This window comes from Protopterus annectens, chromosome 11.part0 (genome assembly GCF_019279795.1).
Source record: "Protopterus annectens isolate FY-2018-M chromosome 11.part0, PAN1.0, whole genome shotgun sequence".
Taxonomy (NCBI): Eukaryota; Metazoa; Chordata; order Ceratodontiformes; family Protopteridae; genus Protopterus; species Protopterus annectens.
This window is the reverse complement of record NC_056745.1, coordinates 443549164-443564073: the sequence shown is the minus strand read 5'-3', so window position 1 is coordinate 443564073 and position 14910 is coordinate 443549164. Positions and strand designations below refer to the sequence as shown.

At 37.7% G+C, this 14910-nt stretch overlaps 1 protein-coding gene across 4 annotated transcripts in view; it reads left to right on the top strand.

Moving 5' to 3' along the window:
* Positions 1-14910, top strand: part of FRMD4A (FERM domain containing 4A) — a 1911200-nt gene that overhangs the window by 1375103 nt on the left and 521187 nt on the right. For all 4 annotated transcript variants that reach the window (XM_044087941.1, XM_044087942.1, XM_044087944.1 and 1 more), the window contains exon 12: positions 7070-7146. In XM_044087941.1, the coding sequence (XP_043943876.1) occupies positions 7070-7146 (77 nt within the window). The remainder of the gene's footprint in view (positions 1-7069; positions 7147-14910) is intronic.

Below are 14910 nucleotides of genomic sequence, written 5' to 3'. Positions count from 1 at the left end.
GACTGGTACAGACAAATAACTGGTATCTGTGGGCTAAACCTAAATGCTAATAAATGCATAATAGTATCCTTTCGGGAAGTCGGCCACCACCTGGTAACTGCCATAGTAACAAAACACCCTCAAGAGTCAACACAGTAGTTAGGGACTTGGGGACACACACAGATATTAATCTTGCCTTCAGCCATCACATGCCTACAGTACTAAGGAAATCATTCTATGTTCTGCAACTTCTAAGGTATGGCATCTTAGTCCAAGGAGGTTATTGTTTCACTGTATTCTGCACTTATCAGACCTCTGTCATTGAGTACATTCGGCACTGTGGTATGAACTTAACGAGGCACATAAACAACTTTAGTGCCCACAGACGTTCCTAACTAAATGAATATAGAACATAACATGTCCTGTGCAGATCACCTCAAAGCCCTATACCTGTATTCGGTCTTCTACAGGCTGTTAAGGGGAGAACTATGCCTGGCATAAAAGGGTTCTTCGGACCCCACTTTGATGTACCTCTTGCATATCTGCAAAACAAACAGCACCAGAATTACCCATTCTAAAGAGTTCATCCATGCTGTGATGTAAGCAGAACCTTCTGGAGAGACAGGTATGTATCCCAGAGACTAACCTTCTCTGGAACAGGCTTCCTATCCATGACAAACAGAGTTCCTCACTAGCTCAATTAAAGTACAACTTACAAAAAGAGAACCAAGGAGAAAAAGTACTGCCACTACTTTTATTCGTTTCCACACACCAATAAAAGTAGTGGCAGTACTTTTTCTCCTTGGTTCTCTTTTTGTTTGTTCACCAGTCGAGTGGAGAGATTTCGCTTGTGGATTATAAAGTACAACTTAGGCAACTGGATGGAGAACTGAAATTCAGCCCTGCTTTGTCATGTGTACCTCTGATGGACAGAGGCAGCTTGTAAATGGTTCATCTCCCAGGCCTCTGCTTGAAAATGCTTCATCTCCCAAGCCCCTGCTTTACACTACCGAGGGTACCAGAACTTGTCAGAGATTTGGGATGCATGGCTAGGCTTAACAAGACCCCATTAGTCATTAGCCTAGTATACACTTATGATGACTACATCCAACATTTTGACCGAAAGGTTTGTCAGCCGTAGATGTGGACATATACAGTAATCTTTATGCAGTTGATAAAAATTAACACATGCAAAATAGTTTGAAGTTTGACAATAACACACACACAATTTTGATGAGTGATATTCAAGGAATGAGAACATAAAGTAGCACAGATAATTAAATGTATGCAGTGAGATTAGGAGGAGGTTCACTTTACCAAGATTTAGGTAAGCTGAGTAGAACTTTCTACTTTACATTATTAGCACTTCATATGATCTTACAAACATTGAATTTCAGTGGTTCTTATACAAGTAAGAGAAGAACATGCTGAATCACTAAAAGGGACTGTGAGGTAGGGAAAGCTAGCCAACATCTCTGTAACAGTTGCATTTCTGGCATAGGTAGGCCTTAAGTTTCATTTTGAAGACTAAGGCTAAGACTTTGTCCAGCTCATTTTGAGGGAAGAGTTGTCCATGCAGCTGAGGCAAATTTGTGATTTTTTTTTTTTTTTTTTTTGCAGCTACCTTTAAATGTGGTGTCTGAAAGCTTCTCTTTGTTACTGTTATGAAAGGGAATAAGTTGAGGTATGATGTGATAGTGTTTACTAGTGTAGAGCAGTAGCATTCTTTCAGTAACTGGTATTTAGTGGTGTTGGTGGTCGTAGTGGTAGGAGGTAATAAAGACCTTAGCTCTTGCAGCAATTGGAAGACACTTCGTCCTTTTGGTTGTATGGCAGTGGTGTTCGATTGGTTTAGCAAGAGAAATGCATATAAGAACCTTCTTTTTACTGGTTTGCTGTAAGGTTATGTTCTGATGAAAGAGGGGAGCTATGCTGGATTAGGACATTAATGGCAAGAGCAGGTGTGAAATATTGCAGGCTACTTCGAGTTCCCATGAGTTTACACTAGTAATATTTTCAGTACGGTTATGGAAAGAGAATGAGTCATCCATTAGTATACCCAAATATTTATGCTGTGTGTAGTATGAAGCATTACCATATGAAGGGCTGTTAATGAGCGGAGGAGTGATATTAACTATTTTTGGGGAGTACCACAGTGGTAGACTTGGTAGTATTTATGATCTGTTTGCTTGCTTGAATCCAGATCCACATGCTGAGAAAATTGTGTTGGTGAATGTTGATTAAGTTGTACAGATTTGTTTAGATATTGCATATTACAGTTTCATCAGCATGCATAATTTCATTTAATTTGGACAAATCCAAGTGTAAACTGTTGATATATAAAAAAATAGTAGAAGTCCTAAAACAGAACCATGTGGAACACCACATGATGGCAGTTTCTGATGTAGGATTTGGTCCTAAGACTGTAAAAGATCTGTTGTGTAAATAATTTATAAACCAGTCAGTTTACTACTTTGGAGGAGATGTGGTCTAACAATTTGTTAATCAGTAAGTTGTGATCCCCAGCGTCAGTCTTTTTGTAGATCAAGAAATATAGTTCCTATAAACAGTTCTTTCTACATATTGGCATAAATATGAGACGGTAGCTTGAGATGTCAGTTTGAGTGCTGTATTTGGTTTGAAAGTCATGGTCTTGTCAGTAAGAAGATCATACGTTTATATATAATCTAATAACTGGTTGTAGATGAGCTTTTCAACAATTTTTGCACATGGCCAGAAGGTATGCAATAGGTCTGTAATGTGCTGCAGACAAGGGAGTAGTGAGTTTTGGTAGGGGTATGACTAGTGTGTGCGTGAAACCTGGAGGTAAGGTATACATTAATGATGTGTGTTAATGGTTTAGAGAGTATTGAGGTACTGTAATTTAGTATCATTGGGTGCAAATAATGAAAGAGGGGGGGGATTATCCAGTAAATGTTTTTTTTTTCCCCAAATTAATTCTTTTCAATTTTTGGTACTGCCCAAATATTAAACTGACTTTCTGAACAGTCTAATAAAATCTTTGAAACTTCATCAGATGACATGTCACTAGAAACCTTCTCTGGATCTTTTAGACCTGGATGAACTCTGTACTTCTAGTCAAACCCTAGTGGAAATGCTTTTTTGGATCACCTCTTTGGATATCTATGTTGGCACTTTTACAGTATACCTCTGCTAAGGTGGTGTAAGAAACAGTCACTATGAGACGTATTTGTTTTGAGTAAACAAATCTCATTAGCTTCCTAACTTCATCATGAACCGCAAACGTTCTTGGTTGCCCATTTCTTCACAACCGCACCCTGCTATTTCAAGAACTCTGCAGCTATGTTCTCACTGTCATAGTATTTTTGTTTTGGACCGGATTTTGCTTCTGGGTTGCGCTAGACTCGGGCTCTCAGGCTTAATAGGAATTTTGCTTATTAATCAATTCCCCTTTATTAACTGACTGGTGAAAGGCGTATACCTTGCATTGAAGTATTCCTGTAGTCCAGTAAGGACTTGAAGTCTGAAATTACTTAAAAACAGGTTGTTACTTAGTTATCTAACCCTAACTTAAACTCTTTCAAAGCACCCAAGTCCAGCACATCTTCCTTTGTGCCTACTTAGCCTATGTGGTAAAGGCATTGGAGAGATTCCTGCTTGTTAGCACCTGTTTTCTAATACTACCCTTATGACCTCTGTTGGATGCTGAGGATAATGATACCAAATTACTACTAATGAAAGTTCCTCTTCAGTGACTTCAGACAAGTGCCTTGTGGAGAGGAAGTTCGCCCCTTAAGAAAGTAAATATGCAAGTACACTGCCATCACAAGATGTCTTACAAACATTTATGTGAGAGGAAATAAGGACCTGCTAACTGAAGTGCATTTTAAGATGGGCAGTTGTACACAGTACATTTATGTAACTGCCTTTATTGATTTACTTCTGTAGACCTTGTTAGGCCCACTGTACATGGGCTTTATTCATGGGAAGTCCCATGGTGATCATCATACTATGTGCAGATTGACCAGGGCACCAGGGAAATTTCCCTGCTCTTTTTGGTGTCATGAAATCTTTCACTTCCTCCTGACTAACATTTCGGGCAAATGGGATCTCAGTTTAATACCTCATCTGAAGAGCTACACTGTGGTTGCAGCTCCTCTACTATGCTATATTGTGGTGCCAGTACTGAGACAGCAACCCAAGCAGCTGGTTTAGGGAACAAACCCACAGCCTTCTGATTTTCTGCCATCAAAGACGAGTCTGCCACATGCTGAGCCAACAAAGCTGCACATTATTTTCCTGTTTAACTTCTTGCAGTAACAGTAAGTATTTGACCGATTTGTCCAGTAGTCCATATGCAGTTTTCTCTTAACACGTATGATTTATAATACCCTGGTGAATCTGATGGGATTAATCAACTCATGGAGACTCATATTACCTCTTGTGTTCTTTAAGGAAATGTCAGAACTTTACCCGTGAAGGAAATTTAATGGAGTTTTTCCCATGCTTTGTTCTTACATTCTGTTTGACAAATATATTTTGAATGCTGCCACCTAGTGGTGCTGTTTTTATTTTTTTTCCAAAATCTCTTTATTTCAATTTTCTTTTTTCAAATAACAACAATGCGGTAACTCAAAAGCACAAATAAACAATACAAATGCTTATCTAAAGAAAACAGACAACAATCTCGTTCCGAGAAAATTTTATATATATATATATATATATATATATATATATATATATATATATATATATATATACTGCTTGCTGAAATCACCCTAAAGGTTATGTACATTATTTCTGTGTAACATGTTTTATCGGACTTAGCTGTCCAGTTACTAACTAGTACATGCTTTACACGCACATCTTATTTAGTGACAACTTCATTTATGTGACATTGGTTTTGCTGCAGTTCTCAAATGTTTTTCATGAATGTCATATAGTGCAGATTGTGTTCATTCAGGTGGTGGTGCAGCATTAGTGAAACATGGTTGTTGAACTGGCAAAGCTGAAGGAGCCTGTTCTTTTTGTGTCATGTTCTTAAGAAACCTTATGTTGTATTTTTTTTTAAATTTTCAGGAAAAAAGGTGTCCTTTCAATATAGTCTGAATAAAATTACAAATAGAAAAACAAAATATACATATTTTTCTATGAGAGAGGGCATACTTAGATTTACAGCAGCATAGTCTAAACATAAATATTTTTCATCTAAAGTAAGGTTCACTGACATTTTACCTTTTTAGATGCAGATGTCCAGCATCTGCTATGAATCAAGCTTTTGTAAATGTGTTACTCAGCCTTCTTGTATTTGAGAGAATATAGAGCCCAGTTATTTTTTTCTCTTCCCTTTTTTCAGTCATATGTTTGGTTGCTAGATTAAATTTGTGAACCTGGAACTGTGTGGTTGTTAAGGTAGATGCCTTAAGTGTTGCGCTGGCCTGTTACTGTAACTTTTCTGTCGGGAGATTTATATGACATCACAACTATGCACATCAGGTAGTGAATAAATGATGTCACCTAATCAGCAAGAGAGTGTAACCTAGTTATAGGTGACTCACTACCTTGAATGTAAATTAAACAGCAGAAGAGCTTTTCATTTTTAAATTTTATTAGGAGAATTATCTCATGATTAAAAGTATCTTGCTGTGTTACTCAGGTGATTTAAGATTAGCAGCGTTTGCTATTCCTGATGTACACACACAAATATTGGGAGTAAATGTTATATTTTTTGTGTAGTTAGCAGAGACTGGTCACTATGCACAGTCAGAAAGATTCAGTAGCTATATTTGTGTGTGCATGCCAAACTCCTGCACATCTTTTGTTTGTGTTTAAATTTTTGCATGTATTTTAAATAGCATCTTCATAAAAATGATGCAGTCTGCATAGATTAACTGGAATTTGTGTTATGGGTACATTTTCACAATGTTGATATCACCTGCTTATATGTAGTTACTAGTTATAATGTCTAGCAGACCATTAAGGAACCTAGCACAATTTCATTAATTTTCTGTCTAGTCAAATGACTTGCTTAGTCACATAGTTGCAAACAGAGATTGAAACCCTGAACTACAGGAAACCAGTCATTAACCATTCGTAGCCTTAAATTTCTGTATGAACTGCCAGATAGGAACTGTGGGGCTTAAACAGAGGCAGCCTGGTTATCCTATAGACACCAAAGGTTAGTGTGCTACCCGTTGGGCCAGTGAGATTGTGCTACCTCCCGTAATTTATCTTATGAATCATAGCTGTTCTGGACATTTCAAAGGTGATAATGTTAAACTTCGTGGCCAGTCTAGTCATGCTGGTTTGTATTTAAGGAAATGGATATTTTACTCTAATCATTTAACTGGCATGCAACTTTGCCTGTGGAGGGTCCAGTTGTTTTCTTCAGCTGGAGTTTATGCTTTCTTCCAGCTTCAGAAATGGATCAGAGCCCTGTGATTTAACATTTTATTTTGTATGTGCTTCAGAAGAATGACCCTTATTCCTTGTGCAGAGTAACTCCCTTTTGGTTTTGGTTACTGCTTGGTGATTTACAGAAGTCACAGACTGGGCTGTACTGTTAGCTCGGATTGCTACTAACTGTGGGTTCATAACAGACTCACACCTTCTCAGAGGCTTTGTAATTTTCGTAGAGTTCACTTCAAATGTCAGACCATTACAGATCAGTGGGCAGGAAGGAAGCAGGATGGGGGGGGGGGTGCGTGATTGAATGCTTTCCCATTCCATCACTGAGAGAAATGGGAGGGACCACAAGTTACTGATTCAGTCAGAGATGGCTTCTGCTCAGGATTTTGCTTTTTAAATCGTGAGGGATTGTTCTTTGGGAATCTGTAGTCTTGGAACTCAAGGAAAAGAAATGCAAAAAGGAGCATAGAAGTAGGGATTACAGGAAAGAATTTCAAATACTGTTTCTTTTTCTTTTTGCATAAAGATCCACACCCATTTGCTTGAGAAGAGTTTCATTTTCTTGTCTTACAGTGGTACAAATAGAAACAATACTGGAACTTGAACTGTTTGTTATTTAATAAAGCTGTCTGCACTCACAAGGTCAGTGGTGGGAAAATCTCAGCAAGCGTTGTACTGAAATGTTTACTCTTCTGCTCAGGTTTTTCAATGGCGGCAACTCGAAAACCTTTATTTCAGAGAAAAGAAGTTTTCTGTGGAAGTTCATGACCCTCGCAGGTAAGCTAGCCTGTTAAGTGCAGAGTAGTACACTGTAGTTGTAGCTTGAATTTGCATGACCTGCATGTTCACTGGACAACTTCACTTTTCATGTGCAGTCTTCAGAATACAGAATATGGCTTTGATTTTTCAGTGTCCTATATTTGAAAATATTCATTAAGTTGACTGTTAATTCAATGAATGTCTTAAAATTAAGAAGACTTTCATTTGTTATACTTCCGTAGCATTTTACAACTCTGCAGTCTATTACATTTGTTATGCTGGGTACTTTGGATAGTGTGATTCTACTTGTCTAGAACTTGGTAAATATAAATACCTTCAGAAGAGCCCAGATAGATTAAAAAAGTGTGTGTGTGTGTGTGTGTGTGTGTGTGTGTGTGTGTGTGTGTGTGTGTGTGTGTGTGTTAGTGTTAGACAAAGAGACGTAAAGCTGATTAACAACACTGTATAATTTATGTAGCTTCAGATGACGCTCCAGCTCTTCAGGCTCCTCACTTTCCATTTTTGGTTTCCTGTACTATAATTGGATTTGGTCCATTTAGTTGATAGCTGTCTTGTTAACAGCCCTGTAATCAGAATAAGCTTGTCAGAGGCACACTGTCAGTTGTGCTAACTTGTCAGTGTTAGTCGGCAGTTTACTCTGGCCCAGACACATGCACTGATCTCAAACTGTTTTCTTGGGGGGTGGGGGGCATAGAACAACACACATCTACACTGCAGTTCCCCAATCCAAAACACACCACTTGTGTGGAAGCTGGCCATACACAGGAAGTCTGATTTCAAAAACTGAACGTCTGGAGTCAGTTTTTCATGGAGGAAAAAGTTTGAGAAGCCACTTTCATAATCTGCACGTCTCGTACATAGGAACGACAACAGCAAACACACACACACACGCACACGCACGCACACACGCACACACACAAAACACACGCACAAACACACACACTGTCCTTCCCCCATCTTCCTGATCCAAAATGCATAAAAGGAAATCATGCCTCAACAGACTATTTCTCGAAGGAAAAAAAGCAGCTTGGTGAGGCTATTTAATTTTCACACAGGGGTTAGAAGACATTGTTACTACTGTTTAATGTGTTATAGTTCCTATAGTTGATGATGGCCTCAAAACCCACCCCCACCCCAGAAACCTGTGTATCACTGACTTGTTCTTTTCTACACTAGCAGTAGGTGAAGAAAGGTTAAGATATTCATTCATGTTTTTACTAATCATTCCACTATGATCTAGTGTCAGTTTCACATACAAATTTTAGAACGGAAAATGCAAACATATTTTTAAAAGTAGCTTTTATCTTACTCTTTTAAACATAACTAGTATTTTTTGCTGATGCCTTCTTGGTTACAAAATAAGCTAAATATTAACAAGATAGTTAAATACATTTCACCTTTTTGTAAGATTGGATGAAAGGGAATCTAAAGCTAGTCTCAAAGTGTGTAGAGTAAGAACACACCGACAAGAGTGGCAATGCTAACAAATCTGCAGATAATAGATATGTGAATAAGTACTAGATGTGTTAAAGTGAGCTTGTAATTTTTCTGTTAAAAAAATAAGTAAAAGATGCCAGTAAATATAAATAATAACTGAGAACTAGTTTACAACTGTCACTACCAGGTAAGGGAATACAAGTTCATATGTAATATTTCATGTTCATATAATTGTTCTAACCATCAGGATGTAAAGTACTGGAAGGGCCTTGGGTAAAATAAGTAAGAATGTCCTTGTGATTCAGCGTGGCAGCATATGTCAGTTTTTTGTAACCTAACAAGAAGTCTCTTCCTCCCCAGAAGCAGAAAGTACTGTCATTCCACAAATATTTTCAACTCCTTATGGCGGTAACTTGGACTGTTTTGATTTCCTGCATCCTGTCTGTGAGGCAGTTTGTAATCCAGCAGTTCTGTAAATTTACTACCTCCGATGTTGCACAAACTCTTAGAACAGAGAATAATTGGGGAGAGGATATATTCATTGCTGTTATATCCCATAGTGATCTGCTGAGTAGTATAAGCTTGTTCGTGGCAGATCAGTGATAAGTATAGGATCAGTAAACCCAACTATACCCTATATTTGATCCACATGCGTACGTGCATGCAAATACACACAAATATATAGTGGCACAGTGATATGGCAGTTAGTGTTGCTGTCTCACAGCACTTGGTTCTGTAGTTTGGTTCTTGACTGGGGTGCATTTCCGTGTGGAATTTACATTTCCTCTTATGTCTGTGTGGGGTTTTGCCAGGTAATCTGGATTAATCACACATCTCATGTGTGTCTAGGTGAAGTGCCAGTCCTCCATATTCTCCATATGTATGTTTCTATGTGTGAGAGTTGATGTATATGTGTGAATAGCAAACATCTCATTTGGATTGTTATTCTGCCTTGTGCTTTATGAGTGCTGCAATCAGATCCAGTTTACTCAAGACCCTGAACTGGATTGAAATAGTTACTGGAAAGAAAGATAAGTTAGTGGCAGTGCAAAAAATATGTATATGTTATATGGGTATGCTCTTTTACATTGGTGTGCAATGCTGACATCAAAATGTTGAAACGCAAAATATCAGCACGTACTGTGCATGTTGAAATGATTACCCCAGAGCAGGCTAAACCAAAAATAAGTATTTTTGCAGGGGGTAAGCCCCCTTGCACTTCCAATGCCCTCTACTAATTATATATACCTACTCTGAGATTGCACAATCTGTGGGGAAAGGAAATATTACTCTTTCCAGGGATTGTCGATCTCCCACACATGTCAACCAACTTGCTGTCAATATTGTTTTCCTTTCGATGTAATGGAGTACTCCCTTACAGATATATATACGTGTGTGTGTGTGTCTCTGTGAACTTGTCTACTATATGCATACACACATACTTTTTAAAAATGCAAAAATGCTTTATATGCATATGTGTATTACATATAGTGTGTGTGTGTGTGTGTGTGTGTGTGTGTATATATATATATATATATATATATATATATATATATATATATATATGTATATAATGTATTCTAAACATTAAGGTATGCAAATCTTGAACAGCTAATGATTATTATCCCAAAAGATCAAAAGCTCTAACAGTGAAAAAACAAAACAGTTATGTTTTTGCTGGAGGGCACATCCCCTTGCACCCCACATCCCCCTGCTAATTATATATGCCAACTCCGCGATCACTACAGTGGACGAAGGGCATTTTCCCCCAGTCCCCACTGTGCACTCTTGTACAGACGTAGCACCTGGCAGAATCAATCAAAGGAGTTTCGATCGCTTCTGCTGGTGTTAAACACATTTGAGTTTACAAATGTTCGATTAAGTGGAATGTTTATTGGAAGATGAATATTCCAAGATGAGGTTGTGGGAATCAAGCTTTTTTAATTCGTAATTTTTAAGAATGACAGTTTAAACCTGTGAATTTATGAACTTTCATTGTCATAGTTCTACCTTTATGTACTTTTATATTTGTGAGAGTATTATTATTTCTGTGTTTATACAAATTATTATTCTGCTGTGGGAGTTTTGTTAGAAAAAAAAATCTTGTTTGTCTGGGGCTTTAATCCTCAGGCCTCCAAGTGTAGTATTTCCAGCTGTGCTTCTCTGTTAACAAAAAAGAAAGAAGACCTCTTGCATTTATAGTTTAAGGTCCTTCATTGTAGTGATCAAAATGAGGCTTGCATTTCCCTTTGTATATACGCATGTATTGAAAGGTTGTGCCCTTTACCCTTCAAACTGATTTTTTTTTTAACTGATGTCGACTCATAGGTTTACCAATTTCTAACTCTCAAGTGATTATGAGTGAACGTATTGCCTATACAAAGATCCTGTGTGGACTGTCATTAGGACGTTATTCAGCTGGTCATGCTACTGTAACTCACTGACAAGTGAATCACTGCAGTTTCCTAATTCAGATAGGAGTCACATGATGAATAAGCTGACCTTTCATCACAGCTGATGCATTTAAAAGTTTGAAGTAGGATGTAGTGACATGCAGTTATGTACAAAACTAGTGTTTGTGCTTTTTAGTACTGTGATGGACTGGCGTCCTGTCAAGGATTGGTTCTGTAAAATATACCCTCTGCTTACTTGCTTAGAAATTTGCTCTGCCGTAGTTCTACATAGGACAGAGTGGGAATCAGAAAAATAAAGAATGAAAGAGCATTTTTGTTTGAGAATGCATTCTTTATATTCTTTTTCAGTAGCACTGGTCAGTAGCAGTCATCTTTCTAGAGAGCACACAGAAGAAAACAAATGTGTTTGCCATTAAAAACCCTGGATGCTTAGGCGCTGTACTACATATAGAGAGGTATCAGTGTTCAGTGCTGTTATGGAGTCTTACAGAACAGTAATGTGTCCAAACTTTGTGAATATGCTTTTGTTGTGTGCTTGCATTACTGGTTCTTTGTTGTTGTTGTGTCTTTCGGCTTTTCCCGGTTAGGGGTTGCCACAGTGGAACTCCGGTCCGCTAATGTTTGGCAGTAGATTTTTACGTGCTGAGTTGCTGGCCTTGACGCACAACCTTCAATGAAGATACGCCCATTCACGCATGTCTCCACACAGAAGACGCTCTAGCTGAGAATCGAACAGGACAACGTCTTACTGTGAGGCGACAACGCTACCGCAGCACCACCACATTACTGGTTCTTTGTAATTGAAAGAAAACTGTCCAGTTTCCTTAGAAGTTCACAATTGACTATGTTTTAAGTATTGCAGAAAAAACAAAGTGTTTTTGTTAAAAATGGTTGTACGTTTTGCTCTGCCTGGGTAGATAAATAGTAATGTGGGCCTTGTACATTATCAAGTTCTTCTGTCTGGGAGAATCCTATCATCTGCCTTCAGTCCACAGTAACATTTCAGTGCATTATGGGTCCCACTGAAGGAAAGTAAAGGAACTAATTTGGGTGTGGTTTATATGTATCTCAACATCTTACCAGAACTAGTATATAGTGTAGCTTTCCTTCTCTTATTGTATATAGCAGGTTTACAAGCAGATGTGCAGCTGGCAAGTGGATGCATTGCTCTGGTGGTTTTAAAATGTGTTACTGTAGCTGTAGATCCGAGATTTTTACAAATTTTTTCATGAAGAAAGTGAAATTGGACATTTTACCTTAAACATTAGATATTGCTAGGTTGTTGTTATATATTTTTTGAAAGTGAGTTGAGATTAGAATGAATGGAAACCAACAGGTGAGAATAAATGGGGACATCAAGTCTGTAATGAACAATAAATAGGCCCTCTCCATTTAGAAAATTCTGTTATCTTGATAGAGTGGTGACTTTTTTTTGGCATTTTCTTTTTTTACTGAATATATTTTTATTGATTTTCAGAAACATAAAAATATATACAGTATGTATATCAAAGAAATATTTACATAGTCAAAGCAGAGAAGCATTTCCAAAAACAAACATTACAAAACCAACTATTTACATAGAATGTCTATACTTGAAAAACTCTGTTTTCTTGAATGTATCTTTGAATGCGATTATAATTTATTACAGTCTTCTGTTCCCAGCGCTTGATTTACTTTCTGCCAGGCAATGCTTAAGGAAGTAGGTCATTCTGTTCTTTCCTTGATTGTTTTCAATTCCAACTGTGAGACTGATAAAACCATGTTCTTGAAATGTTTAAACTTGGGAGGAGTTGCAGCTTTCCAGTTCTGTGTAATGTTTTTCCTTGCAATAGCAAGGAGCTTCCACAAAATTACATATTTTTGCCTTGGAACACAAGACAGCACAGGTGTATTCAACAAAACTAGAGATGTTGTAAGTTGGAAATTATCAGAGAACAGTGTCTGTAACAAATAGTTAACACTTTCCAATATTGTTTAAGTAAATGGCATTCATAGAACATGTGTTGCCAATTGGCTATTGATTGTGATTTACGCCTTCAACATCTGTTTTCTTTATTATATATCAGTTCTAATATATGTGGTGTTAAGCATGTTCTGTGTATAAATTGCCATGTGAAAAGTTGTCAATATAGAGAGATGTTAGTTTTGGAGATGTAAGAATTAGTTTTTTATCATCTGGCATTTTACCATTAACTGTTTCATAGCATTTCAATATATTTTGTTTATTATGAGCTCTTGTTTCTTTAACTAATCTGTACAGTACTGATAAAATTCCTTTCCCATTTGTGGGAAATTCCATCAGCGTTAACTGCTCTGTGAACGTAGGAACCTTTTCCGTAACAGATTTCTGCATTATTGCCTGTTGGTTTAAAATGTCTTAATCCCTGCATTGTTAACCACATTATTTTCAAGGTTGAACTCGCTAATAATTTGCTCTGTCATTAGTACTTTAGAAGTGTTTATCAAGAGTGGTGACTTCCTTAAAAGACTGAATACATCAATGCCTGCAGGTTTTCTGAAACTTCTATGTGTAGTCCTTAAGAAACAAGTTTTCCCGTTGTTTAAATGTCTTACCATTCTTGATGACTTTCATGTTACATTTATTTTTGCACTAGGCTTTGGATAGTCGAATTACACTAGTGATAATAATAATGAAACCCTTTAAAGTAACACCGACATTCATTCATTCTCACCGTTAGCTTCTAGCCAAATACACTTACCTATCTACCAAGAAACCAAAACTGCAACAGGTCCATGCTGCAACCTTCATCAGCACCAGCAAAAGTAGCAATCATTGCTTATTTAGCATAGAACCTAATCTTTGTGAATCCCTTCCATCTCATGCCTGCGAAGTAACCTCTTAATCATTTTTTAATCAGACTTAAAATATACTTAAATAATCAAGTTAAATGCAACTGTCATCCCACAGGACTTAAAACCTAAAAATCTTAATTGTAACCTCCATTCCTATTTACAACCTAAGTCAGGCACACGTCATTGCCAAGCCTTATGCAAGCCATCATAAACCCCTCCCTTTTTCTTCAACCCTATTTCTTTCCCTCTTTTTTTACTTCTCTTTCTCTCTCATCTTCCAAATAATAGGATCCTAGTAGGCTGCCTGGTAACAACCCTACAGCCTTTGTAAGCCAAGCCATTCATGCCCTAGCTTTGCCAGTTATCAGTGCTCATGGACTAGAATGACTTTGGTATATGGCTCTGCCTTAGAACATCTAGAAACTGCCCCTGTTCATAAGGGGCCACAGGCCAGGTGTGAATTTGCAATTTCCCTTCCATTGGTTCAAACTGTGTTTGAATAGGCTTAGGGAAGAGCTCATGTGAGTTTGATACTTCTGTATTGCCCACAGTTGTGAAATGTCCCCTTTGTTTTGAACAGTGGCACTTATATGCTTATGCTCGAGTTATCTTGGCTACACCTTTATTTCCATACTGCTATAAGTAACCTCAGGAGACATTTCTCCCTTCTCTCAAACAGCGTCTTAATCATATCTGCTGTGACCTCGTCTGAGCCTGTTACTTTACTTGACTTCATTTTCCTTAGTGCTGTTCTTACTAATTCTAGGATAGGATCCTCCTCTTCTTTCATAGACAGCTCTTTCTTGGGCAGTGCAGCTTCTTTGAGGTTTTTTTTGCATTCAGAAGCTGCCGAAAATACTCCTACCATCTGCCTTTGATTTCCTGTGGACTGGTGAGCAGGTTGTTACTGGCATCCCTTACGAAAGTCTGAATGTCTTCCTTATCTTCTTTACAAGCTGATAAAAGTTTCTTTGTGACCTCTACTGAGTCGCATTCCAGAAGCTAGTAGTGTGTAGCTAATGCCATGTTCTTTGTTGTTGCAGCCCCATTGTTAGCCAACCAGTATTTCTTCTTAGCCTGGTCCGTTTTTCTGTCT